The sequence below is a fragment of the Alosa pseudoharengus genome, unplaced genomic scaffold (assembly GCF_046254945.1).
Source record: "Alosa pseudoharengus isolate Yale_2024_CS ecotype anadromous, Long Island Sound unplaced genomic scaffold, YU_APseudo_1.1 YU_APseudo_1.1_scf_14, whole genome shotgun sequence".
NCBI lineage: Eukaryota > Metazoa > Chordata > Actinopteri > Clupeiformes > Clupeidae > Alosa > Alosa pseudoharengus.
This window is the reverse complement of record NW_027468609.1, coordinates 20,954,376-20,982,331: the sequence shown is the minus strand read 5'-3', so window position 1 is coordinate 20,982,331 and position 27,956 is coordinate 20,954,376. Positions and strand designations below refer to the sequence as shown.

Here is a 27,956-nt window from a genome sequence, read left to right as displayed (position 1 = left end):
GGTATGAATTATACAAAATGACCTGAGATTTTTGGTCCATAATGAAATAATCTGGTATAACCATTAGTTATAATGCATTAAAGCAACAGTTCATAAAGCATTATGAAGATTGCTAACAAGTCTAATGCTTGTTTGTGAACTATTGTCATTATTATTATAATTTCTATGATCGCATTATAAGGTGTTACGAATGTATGCATAACTAATTATAACAGTGACTTTCATAGAAAGTCATTATTGGCAAGGAAATCGTAAAGTGGAAATCGTAAAGTGAATGCACATAGGGAAGTCAAAACATGTTACAAATTATGATCACAATTAATTCTGATTCTGATTAAAAACAATATACTCATATATTCTGAAGAGACTTTTATTATGTAGAAGTTATCGAATGGCCACAGTAATCAGGATATTAATCCAAATTAGTGACTGATCAGAAGATTTCACTGCAGGATTTACTCTGCAGCCTCCTTGCTCTGAGAAAGAAAAAATGAAGAATGGAATTAAATTGAGTATGACATAATGGCTTATAATACATTGAAATATGGCAAATTAGATTTACCTTTCCAGCATCACGGCTCTTTGCTCTCATCTTGTTGACCTGGGATTCAGCAATGTCAGCACGCTCCTCAGCCTCCTCTAGCTCATGCTGAACCTTCCTGAACTTGGACAGGTGGGAGTTGGATTGCTCCTCCTAATAATGAGAAAATATGTTTGAGTGCAGAGGCTTTTGTTTTGAAGCAAATCAATATTTTTTTGTGTCTATGAAGATTAATTTAGGGTCCAAGTGATAGCAGTTCTTTTAAAAACACTGGACTGAAAGGACTAAGAGATACAAACTGTTTTGGTGGTCATCCTTCTTGTTAGATTCATTACAACTGATGATGCAGTTTGGATTAACCGAAAAGTTGTTTATTTGTTTTATTCTTTTTAGTCCTATTAAACTATCATTTTTATTAATATGAAAGGCAAGATATTTGACCATATAGGTAACACAAGAAACTACTTACAGCCTCCTCAGCCTGTCTCTTGTAGGATTTGACCTTCAATTGCAGCTTGTCAACTAGGTCCTGCAGTCTGCTGACGTTTTTCTTGTCCTCCTCAGTCTGAAAAGAAAAACAATCTGTCTAACATTGTCCTCGAGATAAATTATGTTCAATAGTGGTTAAAGAAACTTTATACCTGGTAGGTAAGCTCCTTCACCCTCCTCTCGTATTTGCGGACTCCCTTGACAGCCTCAATACCACGTCGTTGTTCATTCTCAATCTCACTTTCCAGCTCACGAACCTTTACATAAGCAAGATCTTCATTTCATAATGTCTTCATTTTATTTAATACATTCTGAATATTTCACCCAAGTTTAGTCACTTACTCTGGACTCCAGTTTCTGGAGTTGTTTCTTGCCACCCTTCATGGCCAGATTCTCAGCCTCATCCAGGCGGTGCTGCAGATCCTTCACAGTGACCTCCAGGTTCTTCTTCATCCTCTCCAGATGAGAACTGGTGTCCTGCTCCTTCTTCAGCTCCTCTGCCATCATGGCAGCCTGAAAAATGGGAAATTGTGTTTTAGATCACACTAGCTACATACAGTATTTAGCTCATATATACAGTACTAAAGTGCAAAAGAAAACATTGCTTACATCAGTGATGGCTTTCTTGGCCTTGTCCTCAGCATTTCTAGCCTCCTGGACGATGTCATCAACCTCACCTTGGATCTGAACCAAGTCAGCCTCAAGCTTCTTCTTGGTGTTAATCAGACTTGTGTTCTAACATTCAGAAATAATTTCAAATATGTTATATGGTGAAAAATCTTTTGAAAGAACTGCGGGTACAGTACAATATTTTTTTGTGAGAAAAATATACCCCCACCTGAGAGTGCAGGAGGCCAACACGTTCACTGGCATCAACCAGCTCCTGTTCAGCCACTTTGCGGCCTCTCTCTGTCTGCTCCAGAGCAACTCTGAGCTCCTCAATCTCAGCCACCATCAGGCCGTTCCTGCGCTCCACCATGGCAACTTGCTCCTTCATGTCTTCCTGTCCTCTGACAGCATCATCAAGGTGCAGTTGGGCATCCTAATAAAAAACAAATGGAATGACAAAAGATATGCCATACTACCAAGAGAGAGTTCAGACAAAATCATATAATGATTTATGGACATTCTTGAACTATTAACCAAATAGTAATTGTGGTAGGATAGGATCCTTGTACTATTTTATTGCATAACTGACCTTGAGTTGACCCTGCACATTTCTCAGTTGTTTCTGGGACTCAGAAGCCTGGCGGTTAGCATGGCTCAGCTGAACCTCCATCTCATTGAGGTCTCCCTCCATCTTCTTCTTGATTCTCAGGGCATCATTTCTGCTCCTGACCTCAGAGTCCAGAGTGCTCTGCATGGTGTCAATTATCCTCTGGCTGTTCCTCTTGATCTGCTCCATTTCCTCATCCTTCTCTGCAAGCTTCCTGTCAATCTCACCCTTGATCTGGTTGAGTTCAAGTTGGATACGAAGAATCTTGGACTCCTCATGCTCAAGAGTTCCCTAAACAAGAAAATTAAGAATTTTTAAATATAAATAACATCATAATTTCCGTTTCTCACTGTGTAGGAAAGCCCTCCTGATTTTGTACCTCAGCCTCTTCCAAGGCTGTCTGGATCTCAGACTTTTCAGTTTCTACAGTCTTCTTGGCCTTCTCCAGCTCATGGATGCTCTTTCCAGTCTCACCAAGCTGCTCAGTCAGATCCGAGATCTCTTCTGCAAATATACAGTTATATTACAGCAAACATCTGAAAGTTTGAAAAAAAAATTGAGTGGGATATGTATTGGGTTATTTTTGACTCACGTTGCAAATTCTTGTTTTCCCTCTTCAGGGTCTCTAGGTGGTCAAGAGACTCCTCATAGGAGTTCTTCATCTTAAACAGCTCAGTGCTGAGAGAACGAGCCTCTTTCAGGGCACCCTCCAACTCTGCCTGACCCTCCTCGTACTTCTGCTTCCATTCTGCCAGGACCTTTTAGAAACAGTTTTTGCTGTGAGGCTTATACTGTACTTATTCACCTACATTCCACATCTAAAATGATGTTTGAAGGTATTACCTTGTCAAAGTTTCTTTGCTTCTTGTCAAGATTGGCAGCTAGACCATTGGCTCTCTCCACATCAATCATGAGGTCCTCAACCTCACCCTGGAGTCTCTGCTTGGTCTTATCTAGAGAGGCACATTTTGAGTTGACAGCCTCAATTTGCTCCTCAGCGTCCTGGAGACGCTGGGCAAGCTTTTTTCTGAAGGAAAAGGCATCAGATTTAACACAGGAAACATGATGATTTTTTAGAATGTTTTAGTGAACAAAATCCATATCTAAAACTTTGTTTTTGCATCTTTAGCACATACTTGGACTCCTCAAGCTCCTCAGTGCGCTGGATGGCATCAGTTTCGTACTTGGTCCTCCACTGAGCAACCTCACTGTTGGCTTTGGACATGCCACGTTGAAGCTCAGCCTTTGCTTCCTGCTCCTCCTCAAACTGCTCCCTTAGAAGGTCGCAGTCGTGGCGAGCTGACTGAACAGCATGGGCCAGGGCATTCTTGGCCTGTTCGTTAACAAGTAGGGGTGTTTATTAAAGCATTTACCAAAATGTGATCGATGCAATCAAATTTCTTCATGTCATGCATAGGCAACAGTACTGTACCTTGACTTCCTCTTCATTCAGTCTCTTCAGCTCCTCAACTTGCTGAGTGAAGGCCTGCTTGCTTCTGGTCAGCTGAGACACAAGAGCATCTTTCTCCTCAACCTGGCGGCCAAGCTCACCATTTTCAGTCTGAAGTCTTGCTCTCTGACCACTGAGGTCATTGACCTGTCGGGAAACCTCATCACTCTTGGCCTTGGTTTCACTGAGTTGGTCTTCAAGGGTGCGGCACATCTTCTCCAGATTTGTCTGTTTATGATAATGTCCGTTAGTAGCAAAAAGTTAATGAAATTATTGTAAGTTGATTGGTTTACAAGTAGTGGTAATTTCGTCAGACGAGACGAGAGGAAATATATTCGTAACCTTTTTTTTCATGACTAAGACGAGACGATGACGAGACGGCAGTAATGTCCTGAAACACTGACTAAGACTATCTTAAGATGCATTATTGTTGACGAAAAAAGACGAGACTAAAATGTTTTGCATGAAATAAAAACTAAGATAAAATCTCTCATCATTTTCGTTTACAAAATGAGAAGACAGAATATCTAGCTGTTACGCAAAGATCCTTAATATACATGCTTTATCAACCGTCTCTGTGTTACGTTTTCAAAATATTCCGAATGAGTTCATACGCAACAGCTTTCCTTTAGGCTAGTCTACGTGCTGTTGCTGCAACCCTGTGGCTGCAACACGAAACTACATGAAACAAGAACACGGGAGATTTCTGCCAGAGTTAGCAAACTAACTACCTAAGCTTTATGCCACAATGCTACATACCCAGAAGTTGAAGCTTCTCTCATACAAATTAACATCCACCAGAATGTCCATACGGAAATGTTCATCATGTAATGTCAACTATTTAACTAGTTAGACTGATGATGCAAAATTTGCTAGCAAGTAAGCTAATATGGAAAGTTCGCTAGCAAGTTAGCTATGGCTAAGATGGAGAGTCTGTTTGGGGAATGTGTTGTGTTTGGGCGCATATCGCCATCTAGCGAGGCGGAGTAAAACATTAATACTTTGGCCTATGACAGTGTTTCTCAAACTTTTTCAGTTTCAGGACCACTTAACTAACCCTAGCTAAAAAAAAAAAAAGATTAGACCTACTTCAACAGTAGCCTATAATTAGTCTACACAATAGGCCTACTCACTGAACCACCTTGCTTATTGTCTTTGCACTTTGCTTATTGTGTGGATTCATACTGTATGATTTAAACTGGCATATCTTACATAGACAGTGTTGCAGAACTGTTTTTACATACAAGTTGGTTCAATATTGCAAACAACTCCTCTATATTATATTTTACCACGTCTGCTCGCGGACTACTGGGATAGCTTGCAGACCACCAGTGATCCCCGGACCACACTTTGAGAAACACTGGTCTACGAATATGACAGTGGTCCAGTCAAATCTTTTACTGTCTATGGTGAAATCTCAGCTGAGCTATAACTGTAGCTCGACTTACCTGTGCATGTAAACATACTGACTGACAAAAAATCAGAATGAGTATTTATAACAGACGAGTAGCCCTGTGGACACACAATATTGTTGGAAAATTGAGATGTGTGAAACACTATTTGACTCAAATGGTAATCAGAAATAATTTGTTATAAAAAAAAGACTAAAATGTGTTGACTAAAACTGACTAAGACTAAGATACCTTTAGTTTTCTTTTGACTAAAACTAGACTAAAATGACGAGACTTTTAGTCGACTAAAACTTGACTAACAAAAATGATATTTGAATGACTAAATATGACAAAGACTAAAAAGGACATTTCGTCACAAGACTAAGACTTAGACTAAATTAAAAATAGGTGACAAAATTAACACTATTTACAAGATAGCATGAGGGTAAACATCTCACCAACCTTAGCTTTAGCAACGGCCTCCATGTTGCTGGAGAGGTCATCAATCTCCATCTTGTATTCACTTTTTTCCTTCTCAAGCTTCTGCTTGACACGCTGGAGGTTGTCAATCTGCTCTCCCAGCTCAGCCACACTGTCGGCCTGCTTCTTGCGGAGAGCTGCAGCAGTGGCTTCATGCTGCAGGGTGGACTCCTCAAGGTCACGACGCAACTTCTGGAACTCAGCCTCACGCTTTTTGTTCATCTCAATTTGAGCAGCAGTGGCACCACCAGCTTCCTCAAGCCTTTCACTGATCTCCTCAAGTTCCCTGGAGAGATCAGCTCTCTGCTTCTCAACCTTGGCACGAGCTGCACGCTCAGACTCAATCTCTTCCTCCAGTTCCTCAATGCGGGCCTATTGAAAAAAAATATTATGTTAGTAAGACAGAAAACTGCAAAAATCAGAGTTTGTGTTGGTGAACAATAATTAAACCTGAAGCTCCTTGATCTTTTTCTGCAGCTGAGCACCAAGTGATTGTTCATCTTCAATCTTACTAAGAAGTTGACTTGTTTCAAAGTCCTTTCTGATTAGAAAAAGATTGAAGAAAATGAAGATTCATTTCTGAAGTTGGCTGCATACATGGGAATTGAACAGTGATATTTTGTAATAAATAATGCCTTTACTTCTTTATCTTCTCATCAGACTGCTGCTTGTCATTCTCCAGATCCATGATGGTCTCCTGGGCCAGCTTCAGGTCACCCTCAAGCTTTCTCTTGACTCTTTCAAGGTCCATGCGGAGCTTCTTTTCTTGCTCCAGGGAACCCTCAAGCTGCCAATTTGAAGTGTGAGGGGAGAATGTGGTAAATGGTCAAATTTCAGCGTGAGAAGTTGTCAAATGTTGATTTTTGTACTTACATCATCCACTTGCTGTTCAAGCTTAGTCTTGGATTTGGTCAGAGTGTTGACTTTGTCTTCCTCTGCTTGAAGATCATCAAGAGTCTGCTGGTGGGCCTCTTGGAGGGCTTTCTTCTCCTTTGTCAGCTTAGCAATGGACTCATCCTGAGAGGCCATCTCTTCAGTTAGGTTCTTGACCTGCACATAGAAAGTTTTACATTAGTGAACAGTGTAAATAAGATACTTTATTTTCGACAGACTACATTGATCTGCCTTTTATAAATCCCAACCTTGTTCTCGGTGGCATGTTTCTCCTTCTCCACTTTGGCCAAGGTGAGCTCCAGATCATCAATGTCCTTTTTGAGCTCAGAGCACTCATCCTCCAGTTTCCTCTTCTTGGCAGTCAGCTCAGCATTGATTTCCTCTTCATCCTCCAGTCTCTCGGTTGTCTCTTTGAGCTTGGCCTCGAGCTGGATCTTACTTTTGATAAGACCCTCACACCTCTCCTCAGCATCATTGAGACCCTCATTTCCCTATTGTAAATGTAAGATAGAAGCATGACAATATATAATTTGTATTGAAAACATAATGCTGAGACTGGTTAGTGGTATGATTGTGAATAATAAAATGGTAGAGTATACACTTACAGATGACACTTGCAGCGCCAGGTCATTCCTCTCTTGCACCAGAGCCACCATCTTCTCCTCTAGCTCCTTCTTTCTGGCTGTTGCTTTTGCACAGTCCTCTTTGAGTTTGTCATAGTTCTGCTTCATGTTGGCCAGCTCCTTCTCAGTTTCAGCACTCTTCAGGAGAGGCTTAATCTTGTAGTAAACCTTCATCCAAGGCCAAGTCTTGACATTCATGAATGAGCGGATATTGTACTGGATGGTGTAGATAGACTCTCTACACAAGAAGGGTGGTGAAATGTATCCTTAATATAGGTTGTAGAATTATAATTACATGAATTGTGTAGAACAGAGGGATGTAACCATATCAAAATCTTACGATACGATAGTACCCCGATAACAAGTCCACATTACGATATGTATTGCAATACTGCAGAGATGTAACAATATAAATCCCTCAATACGATACCTCGGTAACAAGTCATGGTAAAATATTTATTGTGAAATTGTGCGAAAAAGGCAAATTAAGACTTGGAAAATGAAAACATTTACACTCATTATTTACTACCAGATCACCAATCTCCTTTGCAGTTTGCCTACTATGTTTCAGTCTGACTGGTGCATTCATAGATGAGTTTATTCGTTCGGTTGATACATAAAACATAAATTCAAACTCTCATTTGGAGGCACTGCATAGTTGCATAAGATGTGTGTGTGTGTAGCCTGTACATGCCTTACCAACTTTTCAAATAGTTTACTGTTAAATGTATTGTTCTTATTTGTATGTCGCTTTGGACAAAGGTGTCTGCTAAATACCATAACCATAACCATAACATGATTAAAAATTGACAGATCCCGTCATCAGCTCAACTCTTATAACAGGTCTAATCAAATATAGACCGGAGGCGCAGATGAAAAATAGCATGAGAAACACTTGACACTTGAAACTCTTGTATTCATGCTCTATATTGTCTCGTCAACACCGGCATCTACCATTTTTGCTGTAGGACTAGATCTGTAGAGGCAACCGACAAGCAGAGCGCAAAGGATAATAGGCATGTATAGGACGATGGTCTCTGTAATTTTTATTTTATCTTCACTCTGCTCCACGGCAGCTGAAACTGTTTTTTGCGCAGGAGACCTATCGTTTGATACGATACAATCACATATCCATGACAATATCGAGACACTTTTGTGATTGCGATATCGTGAAATTGGAAATAGATTTACATCCCTAGCAGAAAGTGTAATAGGATATTCTCAAACATATTTTTGAGAAAAATAAAAAAATATTAATAATGCTAATCATTTAGCAAACAGCAATGCACTATCAATTGAGAGGGATACCGAGGCGGACTATACAGTTAATATAGGCCTGCTACTCATACTGTAGCAGTCTTTCAGTCTTCTGAGTTCTTTTGATATACAAATTTACCTCCTTTCCATCATCTTTGAAAATTCCCTCCTCATCAGGTATGCACGGCAGAGAGCCTGAGTCATTGTGACCAGGGAAACCAGTTTCTCATCTCGCATCTCCTCAAGGTCACCCAGCAGACCAGCTTTGAAGAACACCTGAGGGATGAATGAAAATATAAGCATCTATTTGGCACAGAAAAAGCTGTGCTCTAATTTGTACTCATGAGATACAGATAATAAATTGCATGAAACCTATTTACCTTTGTGTGTCCAAACATGTATTGCGTGTGATCAACATCAATGGATCCCAAGAGCTTCTCAGCAGCCTTCTTGTTATCAATGAACTGACCCTCAGGGATGACACTGGCATTTAGCACTTTGTATCTGGAGAGAATAAATGAATGTCCATATATAGCATTACTTTTTCCAATGCAGTATTGAATATATGTAATATTTCATTGGCTTTCTAAGTTCACCTCTGCTTGAAGTCACCATAGAGGATTCTGCTTGGGAAACCCTTTCTGCAGATTCTGATACCCTCCAGCACACCATTGCACCTGAGCTGGTGGATGACCAGGAAGTTCTGCATATAACCTGTGAAATAAATGGCATGAGATCTTCTATTTTCAATGTACATGTAATATATGAATAATGCACACATCTTTATTGACTACCAAACGCTCTTTACCTGGTTTCTTAATTTCATTTGGAATCAGACAACGCACAAAGTGAGGATGGGTGCTCCTCAAGTTGGTCATCAGTTTGCCCAAGTTCTCCTGTTGAGATAAGAATGCAATCAAAACATCCCCTTCACCATTCTTTTAGATGATTGATTTGTTGTTATTGGTTTAATATACACACCCTGAACTGTGATGACACAGTCTGCATGGAGCCACCCTTCTTCTTCTTCTTACCACCACCAGTCTCTGTTGACATACACATTATTCAATAATTGAGGTATATATATATATATATATGGTATAGGTATATAGGTATATATATATATATATAAATTTGATATTTTTTCATTAGCTGGTAGACTGGTATATGTGTTTTGTTACCCTCAACAACAGGTGGGTACAAGACAGGCAGAAGTTTTACTCCCGACTTCATGTACAGCTGCACAACAGAATCGTTCAGTGGATCCTTGTTCTTGTCCAGCCACCCAGTAATATTGTAGTCCACAGTGCCGGCATAGTGCACCAGGGAGAAGTGGGCCTCAGCCTTGCCTTTGGCAGGCTTGGGCTTCTCAAAGGCCTTATTTTTGCCAAGATGCTGGTCATACAGCTTGTTCTTGAAAGTGGTGTCAGAGGCCTTGGGGAACATGCACTCCTCTTCAAGGATGGCAAAGATTCCCATAGGCTGTTGGAAAAATGAGCTTAGTTTTAAAAGTGGATATTAAAAAACAATACAAATCTAGCACTTAGCTCATTTGACTGATTAAACTGACCTTCTCAATGAGCTCAATGCAAGCGGCTAAGTCCATGCCGAAGTCAATGAACTCCCATACAATGCCCTCTTTCTTATATTCCTCTTGCTCCAGAACGAACATGGTGTGGTTGAAGAACTGTTGCAGTTTCTCATTGGTGAAGTTGATGCATAGCTGTTCCATGCTGTTGTACTGTGATTAAAAAATTGTTTGTAATATGAATGTACCCTACTGAAATTATACTACATTGTGGAGTGAAAAATAGTGTTAACTCATGCTTACATCAAAAATCTCAAAGCCAGCAATATCCAGCACACCGATATAGAACTGCCTTGGTTGTTTAGTGTCCAGCATCTGGTTTATGCGGATGACCATCCACAAGAACATCCTCTCATAGATGGACTTGGACAAGGCCGACACTGAGTTATTGACCTGAAACAGAATATTCAAGTAGTGGTCATCCTATGCTCAGAGAAAAAAGCAGGTAATTTTACTACTAGCATTTCTGTCCAAATACTACCAAGTAGTTTGTCATCTGAAGATAACTTTTTAGTGACTAAAATAATACCTGTGGCACAGTCTGACCCTTGGTGACATACTCATTTCCGACTTTCACTCTTGGGTAGCATAAAGCTTTCAGCATGTCAGCGGAGTTCAGGCCCAAGAGGTAAGAGATTTTGTCAGCAGCTAAAAAAAAGTGCAACAGTGAAGCATTTTGGTTATTTGAAATGTATAGCGACCAATTGCATACTCCAAACAAATTTGGGACAGCATACATGTATGAAAAAGTTTGTCCACCTCAGTCTCCTCTCCCTAAGTCAAAACATTTGTCCAAGATAGTGTTAGGTTAAAGGCTATATGTCTCACAAAAAACATAAAGATATCTGAGTGAATATTGTTTTGTAAATGTTTGTCTTAAAATAAAGATAGATACTTTAAACGTATTGATCCAGAGGGAAATTTAGAATATGAATATAGATGAATACACATCTGTTGATATAAATAACATGGTGGTATAACAATGTTGTGCATGGTGTATCATCGTTATTTTTATTGCTTGACAATCAATCGTCCCGGGTTCACTTTCCGAATCTGCCAGTGCCAGTCCGTTTTTGTCATTTTTGATAAAAGTGTTTACTAGATATCAGTCATATTTAACTTTAAATTAACATAATAAAATTACCTCAATAACTAAGAGTACCTTATAGTTATTACTAGAACTGACGGATTGAGTAGAGTGTCGTAACTTACTCTCATTGCCATCAGGCTCAGCCTGCTCCTCGCGCTGCTTCTGCTTGAATTTCATGTTACCATGATGGAGCACAGCACCAGTCAGCTTGTAAATGGTGACTTTCTCCTCTCCAGTGAAACCCAGGATGTCAATGGCATCCTATAATGGTGAATTATTTGATTATTTTAAAGCTTTCTTCAATAAATTGAAGAGGGGAAAACACATTATTGGTAGACTTACATCAGTGGCATCCAACTCCTCTTTGTCATCAATACTGGCCACAGTGATCTGACCCTGACTGCACGTTGGGAAGTCATAGGGGTTGGATGTGATGAGGCACATTTCTGTCAGGATCAAAACATTATTTTACAAATTCAGAATTAATTTATTGATTTTTGAACCTTTGGTGAATATGGTGAAATTATGGTGAAAACCATACCTATAATTTCAGGCTTGTGGTTGGTCATCATCTGGAAGAAGATGTGGTAGCCTCTCTCATCAGGAAGCTGGAATGTCACTCTAGACTTCTCCAGCAGATCTTTTTTACACAGGGAAGGATGTATTTTCATTTGATACATTTAAGGCAATAAAATAACATTTCTACTTGGAACAATTATACTTACAAGTCTCAATATCAGCACTAGCCAGTTTTCCAGATGTGGCAAAGTGAATTCTGATGAATTTACCCTGTTTGAGATTACATTTTGACATAACATGTATTAATTAAGCTCATGCTTTTCACCAAAGCAGGTTACACATGAGGAAAATATTAAAGTATTCAATAAATATTAAAATATTCAGTAATAGACCTAAGAGTAACAATAAGTACTGCCTTTACTACTGTAATACAAAAAGCAAAAGATGATAGTGAGGTTTAAATAGACATCGGAGGATGTTTTTCAAAAAAGATACTAATAGATATAAAACAAAGTGCATGATAAGTTTGAGTTCCTTAACCCTAAGAAGTTGATTTTATCTAAAAACGAAAAGAAAAAAAAAACATGTAAGAGATTAGATGAGACACTAAACTTACAAAACGTGAAGAGTTGTCATTCCTCACAGTCTTGGCATTACCATAAGCCTCCAGCAGTGGGTTGGCAGCAATAATCTGGTCTTCAAGAGAGCCCTGCAAGTCAATAGATATATTGTTATTGAAGTTAATGTCTGTGTTGCTATGTGATAATTAGCCTATAAATATGCAAGGGGTCCTATACCTTAATTTTTCCACTGCTGCCGGCTTGTGCGTCTGACTTCTTCCCACCAGACACTGCAATTGTTGCAAAGTACTGGATGACACGCTTGGTGTTTACAGTCTTGCCAGCACCAGATTCTCCGCTGTATTAGACAGAAAATATTGCAATTTTTTATATCATAATTACAAAGTGTACCAGAAGAGCATATAGAAGATAATGTAAAGATTTAGCCTTTAAATAATGTCAACAGTTTTAAGGGATGCATGGACACTTACGTAATCAGGACAGACTGATTCTCTCTGTCTGTGGGACAGAATAGAGATTGACATGAATGGTTCATTTTACATAGTAAATGAATCAAATATATAATGTATTATTCAGTGATGGGTTTAAAACTGAAAGCATACCTTGAAGCATGAACTGAAATGCATTGTCAGAGACAGAGAAGATGTGGGGCGGGGCCTCCACACGCTTCTTGCCTCTGTAGGCATTCACCACTTCTTGGTCGTATACTGGGAGCCACTTGTAGGGATTCACAGTGACACAGAAAAGCCCAGAGTAGGTCTAGAATCAAGAAATAAAGAAAACTGTTTTTTCAGCTTTTCAAATTCATTTTATTTTCTTAATTTATTTAAAAGTGTAATGCTTACATAGATCATCCATGCCGCATAACGCTCTTTGAGGTTATACAGGACAGAGGCTTCATTGAGGTGGGTCATCATGGCCATGTCCTCAATTTTGTCGTATTTGGGAGGATTCAAGGGGAAGACTTCGTCTTCCTTCACTGTCTTTTCCTAAAACCAATGTAGAAAACAGCTTTAACAAAGAAATGTACTCAAGAAACTTTCTGTGAAAATGTAATTTTAACATCAGAACAATTTCAATAGCCTTGCTAAAGTACCTCCTTGGTTTCAAGCGTTTCAACAACGACTTTGCCACCGTCCTTCTTTTTAATTGTACCCTTGACGTACAAGTCCTCTTTATCAACCACAAAGCAAGCTGTCTTTGCATCAAAGGGCTTGGACTGGGCCTCAATTCTCTCCCTCTCAGGCTTACGAAGGTAGATGGCAGCCTTGCCATACGCGGCCATATCACCGTCCCCCATTGTTGCTGGTTACTGCATTAATTATAAAGATGAGGAGCAAACCGTTTCAACATAAAATGCTTTGCACAATCAGACATAGAAACAGAAACAGTACTGTAAATAAAGTAGTTGACAGTGATTAGGGGACAAAACCACAGTTGTTTGCCAGACCTCCGAGCTTATCAATGTACATAGGGTACTCAAACTGCAATTCATTAAAAGTCAAATACAAAACATTCCTTTGATATCTAAATAACAATGGAACCAATGTATTTATTGCATTATTGTCCTGAAATCTAATCCCATCCCCCATTATACTAATTTACACATTAAATATAAGGCTGGCCATACAGCAGACGGTAGTAATGACATTGAATAACAACATGGATTTCGGTGCCTCATTTCGATGCCGCTTAAATCTCTGTCGTTTTTTTTTTCATGCGCCCTCTGTAACATCTTGCTCTGATAGCACCACATTCTATACAGTTACAGTTATTTCTATACAGTGTGTTGATAAACACATCAAGATATAAGTAGAGGGGTGCACCACACAGGCTAGTAGACTGTGTTTGAGAGCTTGCATGTGCCCACACAAGCAACTACACACAAGCAACAGGCTATGAAACAACACCTTAGTTTACACAAAAACTTGCTAATGCACTAACTGGCATCTATTTGAAAAGTTATCAGTAAAGTTGTAAAAACTTTGTTTCACGGTATGCTCTGATAACTTCCAAACTACCTAATAACATTAATCTCTCATATGCATGAGGCTCATATACTGTAGCATCACAATGAATTTGAAGCTCATGCAAAAAGTTTGCTTGTAAAAACATAAATATGTAGGTGACAAACATTCCTCTGCTGCATTGATATTCCCGAGCTGTTAAGGAGGCCATCACCACATGTTATTGCTAATTAAGCAGCTCTGATGGGAGGTAGTCTAATGTTTTGTGCATAGTTGCTGTTAAAATGGGCTGGGAATCTAAATACTTCAACACAGGCATATGTTTAGTTTTATTATCAATATCTATGGTTTTATTGCTTCTAGGCAAAATTCTAATTGCAGATCGCTTGCCATAACTCTAAATGTTAAAATGGCTTACCGTGGATGCACAACAATGGCAAGTAGCCTAATCAATCTTTCCTCTGCTTTCAAGTTTATGCAGTGCAGATAGCTTGCCATATCTTTAAATGTTAAAACGGCTTGCCTTGGAACTGCCAGGTCATGGACAACAGCAATTGCAAGAAGTCTTATCTATGGAGTCAGTTTTCAAGTTTATCCAATGCATTCTCAAATGCTTCAATACATTTTATGTCTTCCCCCTTAAAACGTAATTATTTTTAACATGCAATAGCCAAGCTAGTAATACATGATGTCCAATGGTACATGGTTAATCAATATTTACAGCTTATGTAAAATCAGTATTTGAAAAATAAAGCAAAGATATTACTAATTGACTCTGATGATGATGTAACTTTTCCAAATTTTCCATTTCCCTGTAAGCTTTTTAGGCTGTAAGATATCAATGAATTATGGTGGAGGGCGGGGATGTTTATAAGCTTCCGTTTCTTCCGTATAAGATTCATGAAGGCACTAGTGTCCTAACTAGTGACATTAGGTAATTAATGGTGTACTGTAGGCATATTGGACACTGTCTGCAAAGATTGCATATGTCTATACAAATAAGATCTTGAAAGGAGCTACACCTGTGCCATAGCAATAATCTGTAAATGTCTCCCGAAAGAATTGCTTTACTAGAATGCAAGTATCTTGTTTTAATCGTTTAGCTGTTCGGATAATTCAGATGTATTGTAAATCAGATGTACCTTACCTTTTCCTCCCAAAAGAAGATCAAATTTCCACAGTTGTTATGAGTATCTAAAATGTAAAAAAAACATACAAACACAAGTATTTTAGTATATCAATAATTGTAATGTAATCATAAGTGTATTAGTTGCTTTAGAGATGAAGAGACACATGACACATTCTCTAATAGGAGCCACCTCCTTTCTGTGTCTGTGTCTGTGAAAGACTTACTGTGCACTGGAACCCCCCCTTCTGCAGCCCTCCCATACTCCCAGCAGGCCCTTTTATTGACCATTTTCTGTCAAGTAAGCAGAGCTCTAATAAGGCTAGATGTGTTTGATTGGTGTGTATAGAAACATTTGATATCTGGAGATGCTCATTATGATAAAAAATCTGTGGTTATTTTTAACTGAGCAGAAACAAATGGAATACAAAGATAATGGAAGTGGCACATTGAGCAATGTTGCCCATGAATATGTTTTATCAACAGAATAGTTCAGTCGGCATATATGCCAGTGTTTTACAATTATAGAGCAATGTCTGCCCCATACGTCTATTTCACTATGCATTTTTGTTTCAAGGGCTTTCTTGTTTGTATTGAGATGTGTCTGGCAGCTTTGTGTGAGTTTTTAGTGGTTTGTAAATATCAGTTTACAAAATTTTGCTTCCCATTGATTTTGGGAGGCTCCCTGAAATAAATTACATGTAATTAATATATCCATCAAATATTAATGTGCTGCATTCTGTTTATGCCCACCACACATAAGTAGCATGTATCACTAGTTTTGTTTTGGCAGTGATTTAAATAGTAACTTTTAGGGCAATATTCCAAAAGTGAAGAACACCGCAGTTTTATTACTGGTGTTGGGTGACAGATTTTTTCACATAGATACCTGTTAAGAAATTAAAGCTTAACATTAGGTATCACAAATAATCCTCTGTAAAACAGTCCTCAAACGGCCTCCCTCTCCACAGTTGACACACCATATGGTCATCAATTCAGTTTGTGAGGTGGTTCCCAGTCTTGTGCCTAAGGATGAGGGGTTAACGGACGAGGATTGGGACATTAAAGGTGAGACCCTCTTGATGCCCTTGAGTGCCAGCCTTGACGCCCATTTTGGTTCCTCGCCAGGCTCCAGTTTCGGCTCCTTCTCTCGCTCCATTCCTGGCTGCTATTCTGGCTCCTCAGCACTCTGTAGCGCCACCCATTCTCGATTCTCCTCACTCTCTCTCTCTCTAGCACTGCCCAGTCCCGAGTTCCATCTGGACAAAGAAAAGTGGTCAGACAAAGTTATTTTATTCAATGTACCTACCTGGTAATGTCTGCAGGAACAATTACATTTTCTTAAATACTGATTCCTTTTTGCTGATGTTTTTAAAATTTCCTTAATAAGTAAGCAGAAACTGTACTGTAAAACTAGATGTACCGCATAGCGGTACAAAATATGACCGCCACTCAGTCCTGTACATCCTTTCCGCGAAAATAAATCACACTAATCAATTTGTCTCCATCTTTACTCCATCCCCCACTCTTGAAACTTTTGTGTATGCTTGTTTGGCATGCCTGTGTGTGTGTGTGTGTGCGGCTGCACAGAAAGTAGCCTACTGGCGCTGAAAAGGTGAATAGATTGTAGAATAGCCAAAGAAGTTGTAGCATTGTTATAAAACCTTTAAAATCTCTAAACAATCACAAGTAGGGCAGTTCATCACAGTTCATTCATTGCAACTGGATTGATGAAAGGTCACTTACACCTGTAGGCTACATTGTATTTGGGAAAGGCAAAAGGTATCAGCATAATGTTATATATTTATTTATTTATTTATTAATAAACAAAAACATCTCTGTCAGTTCCATGCCGTTTTCAACAGCTATCAAAAACAAAGTCAATTTTGGATAGATGGATTTTTTGTGAATGTTTCTTCTTCTGCATAAGATTTTAGTCATCTTTAGTTCATGTGATACTTTATTGTCAATGCACAAATTAAGTAACAGTAGTCTGAAACGAAATGCTGTTTTACATCTAACCAGTGGTGCAAATAACTGATATGTCCAAATGGGCCTTGATGAAATGCGTCGCTAGACTGTTCATACACATTTTAACGGGCCAAAGTTGAAGAGCTGTTGTCCGTTGTTGTTCGTGCAAATATAGGCTGATTCATGTTCCCTTGCATTGTGTAACTGAGGTCCATGGCTTGTCTGGCTTTCACCAGACCAAGCTCATCTTCAAGAAATCAAAAAATAAATAGCGGGCAGATCAGGCTGGGTTCACCAGCCTAGTCCATAGGCGCCCGATATTGTTTATTTTCTGATTGAGATATCCACGCTCTGGCTATTCTAAATGCAAAAATGCATCAGGGAGTTATGACAAAACTGTAACTAACAAACTAGATCCTAATAGAAAGCTGTTAGCTTCCCTAAGCTACAAGGTAGGCCTATAAGGTAGGCCTATTTACAACATAAATTGTCAATAGGCTATGCTGGCGACACAAATAAAATCTCCTTTGGAAACCAATGGCTTACGCCTTACAGTATCAAGCGGACTTAAACTGCCATATCGTGCGAAAAGTTGTAATAAAATACACGCAGCTCCATGAGTCAACAAAAGCACGAATGAAGTAGCCACTTCTAAATGGGACCCCCTACACAGTAGCTTAAGGTGTGTTGCTAAAGCAGCCATAATGAAATTAAGGTGTCATTGTTTGGATACTTTTTAATCTCACAGACTACAACTACCAAGCTGGAATAAAAGCATATCGATTCCCCTCTCACACCCTGCACGCACTTCAAACAAATAAACAGGCGTCTCAGTCTCATGCATGTATAGGCAAAACTGTATCAGACCGGTGTAACGTTGGTAAATCTTCCATTGCACAGAATGATTTTTGTAGCACGTGCAACAAATGACAATCAAAAGATACAATTACAGTGCTGCTATCAATTTGCTTGGTATAACCGCATTTATAGTTTTCTACAAATGCAATCAAATTGGCCTCCATCACTCAACCAACGCTAACGGTAACATTATTGTACTAGGTCCTTATTGATATTATAAGATTAACGTACCTGCAGTAAAAACCAAGCATGTCCGATAAACATTCTCAGATTTATTTCGGCTTCAAGAAGAAATGGGAATTACATTTCATGTGAACATCATCCTATCCTTATTAGACGTTCTCTGCGGTAAACTACAGTCCTTGTAGGAAACGTCCATTGTTTTTCCAACCCACTTTTAACTTTTAACTTTTAACTCCAACAAAATTACGTCTCACTGCAACGATGCGCCATCTAGTGGACAAACGACTACTTATCGCCAATACTGGAAATGCAGCCATGATGATGATGATGAATATTTGGCTTTCTTTTAATCCTACTGAATTTGTAATTATGTATCGGCCGTTCTAATACCGATAGTATGTGCGTACCTGTGTGTGTGTGCATGTGTATATGTGTGCACCGCCATCTACAGGCCAATGAGTGTACAGTCACTAAATGTATACATAACCTACATTTTTTTAGACCCCCCCCCCCCCCCCCCCCATGGATGAAATTCTACGAAACTTGGCATACCCCCAGAGAATGCCAGGTCAATCATACACATACAATTTGGTGCAGTTCTGAAGATCTTAACTGAAGATAGGGGCGATTAAAGCAGAATGATATTGCATTTTCATTTTTTACCGGGGGGGTGCAAATCACAAATGAGTGATTATGGGCCAGGTTGATGTGGGCCCTTGAGACCAACATACCATACCATAAAAGATTCTTCATCCTCAGTGCCACGGTTCAGGTAGTGATTTAGGAAAAACTGCTTTTTTTGCGGTTCGGGGGGCCCAGCACGGGGGGGGGGGGGGGGGTGGCCCCCGGGGACATTACAAGTTAAACATGACTATTTGCTGAATAAGTAGGATGAAACTGTACTGTAAAAGGATAGTATTACCAGCTTCTTACCATACAACTTCTAACAGATTTACTTTTCCATGAAATCAAAAAATACTTTTACCAGTATATATATATATATATATATAAGTATATATATATAATACTCTTTTATCAAGGAATCCATGTATATATATATATGTATAAGTAGTATATGTAAGTATATATATAATACTCTTTTATCAAGGAATCCATGTACATTCTGCAACTTTATCAAATTAAAGGAGTCATAGAATGGATGAACAGAGTATTTTATCTTGTTCCCTGAGGTTAACATATAAGTTATGCAACTTCATAATTTTACAAGCTTACTTTTTTTTTATTGAGGACAGGCCCATTATCAATTCTGTCCATCATAGCTTGTAGGTAAAATAACTGCAATTAAATATTGTTTATTAAATGCTGTCCAAATGCTGTATTAAATGATGATATGAATCCATCTTCTTCTTATGACTTCTTATGACTACATGTATAACTGTCATGAAACCCTGTTTAGTTTTCTGCAGGGGTGGACAGTAACTATATACATATACTTGATTACTGTACTTAAATATAATTTCTGAGAATCTGTACTTAATTTCAGCATTAATATTTTTGGAAACTAGTGACTTTTACTCTACTACATTTGAAATATGAGCATATGGTACTCTTTACTATTAAGCACATTTGAAGTGATTCTTTAAATGCAATAATAGAATAGACCATATTGAAGAGGGTCATTCTATGAAACGGGTGCCTTTTCCTCTATAAAAATGTCAACAAATTTTCATCAAAAGTAAACTTCTTTTCAATTTATCCCCAGCATTAAAGACATGATCACCCTCCAAAAAATCATATTTGCCCACCTCAGACGTACATTTTTTTTTCACATTGAAATATAATGGATTTCAATATAATAAATGTGACGGGGTGGTAAATTCCTTGATAAAATGGCTGTAGTTATCTAATATCGTTTGCGTTATTTACTTAGCATACATGCCATCAATTAGATATGTAATTTGCTTAGCAATAATAGTGTTAAAACTATAATGGAATCAAATTTTTGTGACGGGGTGGTAGGATTAAGCTTGATAGATCCTTTCATAGTAATGAAAACAACAAATAAACAATATAAGAGAATGCCAGGATTGTTCTGCATAGTTTCTTGGGTGCTCTACATGCAGACTATAAAAAAATGTATTTGTGATTTCATTTAAACTAACAGTATGCTTTTTACAGACAAAACAAGTTAATGTGACGGGGTGGTGTTAAGTCAAACCAGAGGATACAAGAGAATCATTAAATATTTACCAATCAAAAGCATGATTTTATTCTGAATAAGTATGTCTAATGTCACCAGGAAAGTATCATTCTGAAAATAACAAACATTTGATACAAATATAACATTTATGTGGTGATATTTTAGATGTAAATATCATGTTGGTCAATCCGGACACATGGAAATGGCCATGGACTTGCGAAAAATGGTTAAAAATAGCGTGAAATGCTTAAAGAATAGTATTATCTTGTGCATCATGTTATCTTTGTATCTCATCAAATGTTCTGGATGCAAATGGTACCGGTTTCATAGATTGACCCAAGATTATTTTTTCAGTAGTTCAATTTGAACTGTGGTATTGATAGTGACAGCAGGATCTTCATCCTCCATGATCATGGTGAAGTTGAACTCATAATTGATTATACTATTTTGCATTTGGCAAATGTTTTAAATTTGTGAATAGAGCATGGATAATGATTTAAAATGCATTGCATCCATTTTAACAGTTTCAAAGCTATGAAAATAGGTAAAATGGTGATGTTGGATGTAAGGAACTGAAGGTCTGTTTAAGTCCTAGTGACCAGCAAGGATGACCACCCTATTACTGACAAAATAAACATTACATTTCAATACATTAAAAAGTAAAAAATACTTGTACTTTTGAATACTGAAGTATTTTTAAAAGCAAGTACTCATGTTCTTCAACTCAAGTAAAATGTTGACTAAACAACTTTCACTTGTATTGGAGTAATATTTGACAAGGTACATCTATACTTTGTCCACCTTTGGTTTTCAGTGACCTACTGTAGTTGTGCTTCCATTCCATTTCACAAATCACACATGGCAGCATTTTCCCAAAGGTTTTGTTGTGCTCCAGACATGTTAAATAATAGAGCTCTCTTCATCTCTCTCTCTCTCTTTAATTTCTAGTAATATCATAAGACCCTATTTATTTCTATGCAGGAAAAATCTTGATCCTCTGTTTGACTGGAAGCCAGTGGAGATTGTGAAGGCCTGTGGTGATGTGGTTGTGGTGGCTAGTTGAGGTGAGCAGGCAGGAGGGCATCTGAGTTTTCAAGTCAAGTCAAGTCAATGCTGAAATTTGATTAGGTGTTAGGCTCAGGACAGAAGACAGAACCAACCTGGACAGAACATACAGTACAGAGAGTACAACATACAGAACCCATACAGGATATATGTATATCACAGAAGACAATACAAAATGCAAATTGCTGAATTACAAGATGTCATATAGAAAGTCTGGTCCCCTATACACTGTAGTTAAATAAGTAACTAAAGGTACACGGGGCAATTGTTGGGCATTGTTGCTGAGCGACACTTTCCCATTGAGATTGGCCAAATTAGATTGGCCATAATTTCTATCTGAACGATTTGAATACAAGGGCAACATTTTGAGATCATCAAATCAGAATGCTAGCAATGAATCACATGACCATCGGTGAGCTTCTGAATCTTTCAACAAAGATGGCACCGTCGCAACAGTGGAGCAAGGAAAAAGAGAGGCTTTTTATATATTTTTACTGCGTAAAGTTTTAATGTTGAAACCCAAACATTAAATACTTAAATAACCAACAAACATCTATTTATTGTGCTAAGGTTTTTTTTCCCCCAGTAAAATGTAAATGGCCATTAGCCTACCACAGCTCCATTGAGAATGAATGGGATTTGGGTACTGTAACGAGCGGTGTTTTTTTGTTGTTGTTGTTTCTTCATGTTTTATCAACATTGAATCAAGTTATACAATACAAAACAAAATTAAACATGAATTACAGATTAACATGTTTACTTCAACCAAGATGTTTTTAAGCTGCTTTGGTTTTTTCCATGCATTTTATGGATTTCAGGTAAATATTAAAGTCTTTCTTAAAAACAAGAAAGTAGGGAAAATGCTTTTTATTCATATGAATAAAAAAAAATTCCTAAAATAATAGCATTCACCAGCAAAAATTAATCTGGGTTTTTCCTTAACCCTCTCCTATACTTGGTTTAAATAATATACATTTTGGAAAAAAAAAAGTAAAAAAAATTAAAGGGGGTATTTGGTAAATTGTTGCTAAATTGTGTGCAACTGTGGAAAATGCTGTAAAATCCATTTTTTCTTTAAAAAGTTATTTTTATTTAATTACAAGTCTTTTAAAGGGATATTCCACCATTTGGGGAATTGCACTCATTTTCCACCTCCCCACTTCTTCCCACAAAAAACAATTCATTTTTACCTTTCTCCAGTTCATCCCATGATCTCATCAACGGTGGGGGCCCAAAACACCATCAAGCACTTACAGCCAAGAAAATTCTACATATATGTTGGATTCAATTTTGCACTTAACCCTATGAGGCCTGCTCTATTTTCAGGGCATTCTCACTACCTTTATTTTAAATATTTATCCTGGTCATTGTAAGTGCCATTCACACATGCTGTACTGTATATTGTTTTTCCAGCCGAGTCTACCCAGATCGGCTACCATTTAATGTTTTAATACTTGCATTGAATTGGTTTTGATTTTTAAATAATAAAGACAAAAAGCGTGTTATACAATTCTTACATTTTATATGTATTTGGCCTTTCTGCACTCCACATCTGTGAAACAAACTGATCTGACCTGACTGGACCTGAGCATGTGCAGTAGCCTCTGTGTGCACTCATGACGATTCTTTACAACAACTTTTTCCTGTATTGCAATGAAAATCACTTTTCTGAAGTAAAGACAGAAAAGTGTTTCTTTGTCGAACAAAATGGGATGCAATGTGAGCCTTGAATTGGATACCATTTGCTAGGATCTCAAAATTGGGTTATGAACATGCTTTGTCATAGAGGAAAACATAATAGTGTCGGATGATGAACATGCTTTGCCATAGAGAAACACACAAAAACGTTGGGTAGGTTGAGCTATCTGAAGTTATTATTTTGTTGTCACTTTGTCTGTTTTTTTTTTTTTACGTGATGATCCCTTTGACCCAGAAGGATGTGCTAGGTCAATGGATAGCTCTGTCACTCCTCTTTCATGACATGCGTGCCATATCTATCCGATCATGGGTTTGTGAGTAATGGGTGTGCAGATGAATGCAGAGCAGACTGTAAATACAATTAAATTTGAATACTTGATCATACGTCTAGGTGGAAAGCCCCACTTCTGCTCTGTCAAGCGATAAGGGTTTCCTCTCGCTAGATAGATAGATAGATAGATAGATAGATAGATACTTTATTGATCTCCAGGGGAAATTCAAGAAATTTGCTGTGACAAATAATTCCGGAGCTATTTAACAGAGAAGAATGGGTCTGATTTTTTGACCAGTACTAAAAAAGATTTGCTCTTGGGGTCCCCCTATAGCTGAGAAGTGCAATAATAAACAAACTAAATGTGTGTCTTTTGATTAGATCAGATTAGATTAGAAGAGATTACATTACATTACATTACATTCAACTTTATTGTTATTGTGCAGAGTACAAGTACGGAGACAACGAAACGCAGTTAGCGTCTAACCAGAAGTGCAAAAAAGCAGAGAAGTGTAATGTGAACACTGTAGACAGGTAGTGCAGTATGAACAGTTAGTATACAGTTAAGCAAGTGGCATGGTTCACAGTAGGGATATCTGCAGCGTATTAACAGTAGATGTGTATGTGTAGTATTAACAGTATAGACAGATATACAGTTGACTTTGGAGTAAGGTCTACAGTATGAAGGCATGCATTAACACTAAAAGAGCACTAGAATATAGGTATGAATACGTGTAGTTACAGTACATTTGTAATATAAATAGAATGTATCCGAGTATGAACAGGGAATGCACCAACAGCAGTCTGTAGAAAGAGATTTCAGAGCATAGCAGCTGTTTTCCATTTTGATTCTGGAGGGGGGGGGGCAGTGTTATACCCCAACATATCTGTTTATTAAGACCTGCTCAGAGTGTGGCAGAGGTTCCGTTTGCCCTATTAAGAGTTTATCAAAATGATGTTGGTAAATCGTAAAGAGTAATTTTAAGGTAAAAATACTCTTTACTGGGCCCTTAACTTAATAAAAAGGAAAACAAAACATCTGAATAAATGTATGTCTTTTCAATTTTTAAGCCCTTTTACAATGTTGCCCACACTATACACATCATATTTGATCATTATTACATGTTATGATCATCAAACAAATCTCACACATCCTCAAAACTATGTCAATAACAATATTTAATGCCCGAAATGTGGATTTAGTCTGACCCAGACCAGTACTGAGACTATCGTTTGACAGGTATGCTGGGGGAACTTATTTCAGTGCTTAACTGTTACATAGAGCATATTAGAATAATGATCAGGGTGATGTTGCAGTTGACCTTGGTGATTTTGCAGTCTTGTCTGCATATATCCCTTCTCTTTTTCCAGTTTACTAAGCTACCTTCAGAACACTATTGGGATATATTGTGGTCCTGTTTTGGAAAATGCTTACTAATCTAAAACTACAGGACATTTCCAAATATACACTAGTGTGGTCGGCATGGTGCTTAGTTTCAGACCAATGCTTGACCTCATTTATAAATACTTTCAAAACATTTCCTTGAGGCTTAAGTGATCTAGCCTGGAGAGCCAGCCCACTTAATCCCACCCACACAATTTGAGGTCGGGAAGTTTTGTCTGGACATGTTCCATTGAGAAACAACCATGCCCGAACGAGAGCAGTTCAGACTAATTAAATGTATTCCATTATTCAAGGATGAGCAACAGTGCCTAGTCTATCACGTCACCTGAGCGCACTTTGGTTGATTTTGTTTACACAAAAAAGTTGTCGCTAGAAAAGCTTTACCTTACATTAAGATGTCACGGTCACGTCTGTTGTAGGACACAACATAACCTATTGATTTGAAAAAATGATGGAAAGCTAATTGAAACTAAAACAGCGAGAAGAATAATGTTTTGGTTCAGGATTCATAGTAGGCTACTTTGTTGCTCTGACTGGTTAGGTCTATTCATAGACAGTAAAAGATATGGACAGAGTTATCACCTAGACATCAGTAGAGACGAGTGAAGCAAATTTCAACGGTTTCCTGTCGGTCGATGAGGCTTTCTGCGCAGGCTCAGGGGATGTAGATGTGACGTAGGCACTTAGTCTAAATCGTGTAACAGCGTGTCCTAACCGGATCCGAGCAAGTGACTATCTTGTAGCATTCGGTGTTATCTGTCTACACTAAATCCGTTAAATTGTGTCATATTTCTCACTTAAAATAGCAGAGCAACGCAAGCGACAAATGGAAATAGACATGGGGCGTCTGACAAAAGTTCTCCCAAAACGTTGCATTGCATCACGCTGCTCGCGTCGCTTGCAGTCAGGACACTCTAACTGAATACAATGGAATTAACCGGATTTTATCACTAATGTTAGGACACGCTGTAACTCTTGTGATAGCTGCACCGAAAAAATTAAACCTCACCAAAGCCCGTCTACTCACTCAGTCTGTCACAGTCGCAGGCTACTACACCTACGAGTGGGCTATGCTATGTACCTCTGTAGAATTACAAATGTACAGTACAGTATATGGTTATGGTTATGGGATTTGGCAGGCGCTTTTGTCCAAAGCCATGTATATCCTAAAATGAACAAGAAATCAGTCAAAAATACTTGAACAGGATGTTTTTTTTTCTTTATTTGACATTCAAGTAGCTTAGAGCATGGCATGTGGTTGTTTCCGATCATGATGAAAAGGGACACAATCTGCAAGCATAGATCTGTAAATAAACTAGATGTACCGCCGAGTGGTACTAAATATGACGCCGCCCGTCCAGCACATTTTTTCCACAAAAATAAGTCACGCTTCTCAAATTGTGTTCATTTCCTACTTTGTTCCTTTTTTGTGTGTTTGTAATTGAGTGTGTGCAGAGTGCGTGGTTGTGTTGTGTATATGTGTTTTGTGTGTGTTTTTGTGTGTGTGTGTGTGTGTGTGTGTGTTTGTGTATGTAGGTGTGTTTGTATGTGTGGGTGTGGTGTGCATGTGTAGTGTGTGTGTGTGTTTACGTGTCTTTGTGTGTGTGCGTTTTTATGTGTGTGTGTATGTGTGTGTGTGTCTTTATGTATGTGTACATAAATAAAGCAAATCAAAAAAGGTTTTCCCACCAGCGGAGTTAGTTGGCTAGTTCAAACTTTTGCCATCTTAAAACAAGCTTAACGCACACTGTTGTCACACGTGTCACACTGTTGGCCAACAGCAACATCCATCTTCTTTGTTTTCAAGTAGCAGGGAATTCAAGCCAAACCGTTGCAACTCTGCCATCAATCATTATGTTAAGCCCGCCTAACGACTAGTGTTGTCACGATACCAAAATTATGACTTCGATACGATACCTGACATAAATATCACGATGCTCGATACTGAAACGATACTACGGCGAAATCCTAAGATAACTGGAAAAGAAAGGACTCAACCTCCTCCAAGTGTATTGAGTCATTTGTGTTGAATTCGGTGCACTTTTGTAGTGTTCAGGTCAATTCTGGGTTCTAAACTTCTCAACTTCCTACATAATTATTATTTTTTATAGTCAGTAAAATAGTAGGCCTACTTTGTGTGATTAAGTCCTTTATTGTTTGTTATAGTTCATTTACATTGTGTTGTGTTTTGGCAATAAAGTAGCTTTAAATAGCCAAACTAGGCTAGATCAGCAGTGTTGAAATTACTGCTTGCAAATCACTAAATGCTATGCAGAGAGGCCTAATCTTTAGGCCATTTGATGTACAGTATAGGCTACCCTAGGCCTTCCCGTGTTCATGGGATTTCTTTGACAGTTGCAAAGGGAAAAATGTGAGGATAGTCTTCTTTGCGCCCAGTGTACAAGTACGACGTTCCAACCACTCAGGTCTTGTCAGATAGGCCTACACCATTACCTGTCTATTTCTTTGATAACATGATTTGCTACCACGTAACAATAAGATGCTATTATTATTAGGACTCAACACGCTTTGGTGGTAATATATGCTGTGGGCTTTAATTAGCGCATTTCGGGTAGCCTATCCTACATCTGGGCAATAATTATTGAACAAATTGCAGTCTACATGAGATGACAAATATTACCATTAGTAGCCTAGGCTACTGACCGAACATGAAATAGATTGTTTGGTAGTGTTGGTACTGTTATTCTGGCGTGAACATTGCGCTTTCAGCACGTTAGCACCCAATGATTACAGCTTGTTATGTCTCGTCAAAATGATTACAGCTCGTTATGTCTCGTCAAAATTAATTGATGAAGGAAGGTTCGCTTTATCCCAGAGAACCATACTCGTTTCACTTAGGCTAGACTAAAACAGAAGAGAAGAACTTGGCACTAACCATGTAGTTGTGTTTTCTATAGCATATTTGTTAACCTGTCGTTCTTTGAACTCTTTAAAAATGTTGGGATATGTCTGCGAGGTGTTTAGCCAAGTTTCATGCGTAGCCTACTACTTTTAAATGACTTTGAAACATATTTTACAAACGGGCCACTGTGTAGGCCTACCTGATGGCTTGCCTTCACTATCCGCGATAAATAGTTTAAGATTTCACATCACCTTTTGTTTTATCCACAA

General features: G+C 38.3%; 1 protein-coding gene across 1 annotated transcript; it reads right to left on the bottom strand.

Annotated features, from left to right (window-relative positions):
* Positions 1–354: 354 nt before the first annotated feature.
* Positions 355–15,456, bottom strand: LOC143123048 (myosin heavy chain, fast skeletal muscle-like). Its single transcript, XM_076284158.1, has 40 exons — positions 15,440–15,456; positions 15,234–15,280; positions 13,216–13,431; positions 12,965–13,108; positions 12,722–12,878; positions 12,590–12,617; positions 12,336–12,456; positions 12,155–12,247; positions 11,745–11,808; positions 11,561–11,659; positions 11,362–11,465; positions 11,142–11,280; positions 10,459–10,577; positions 10,173–10,322; positions 9,912–10,082; positions 9,523–9,823; positions 9,323–9,387; positions 9,150–9,237; positions 8,938–9,055; positions 8,722–8,845; positions 8,481–8,617; positions 7,067–7,322; positions 6,710–6,952; positions 6,441–6,617; positions 6,209–6,354; positions 6,018–6,108; positions 5,550–5,939; positions 3,679–3,924; positions 3,383–3,579; positions 3,090–3,273; positions 2,839–3,004; positions 2,626–2,750; positions 2,229–2,537; positions 1,869–2,072; positions 1,640–1,765; positions 1,373–1,543; positions 1,183–1,287; positions 1,011–1,106; positions 563–694; positions 355–476 (listed from the first exon to the last, which is right to left on the bottom strand). The coding sequence occupies exons 3-40, from the start codon at positions 13,417–13,419 to the stop codon at positions 456–458; spliced, it is 5,811 nt and encodes a 1,936-aa protein (XP_076140273.1). The 5' UTR covers positions 13,420–13,431; positions 15,234–15,280; positions 15,440–15,456; the 3' UTR covers positions 355–455.
* Between the last annotated feature and the right edge of the window lie 12,500 nt (positions 15,457–27,956).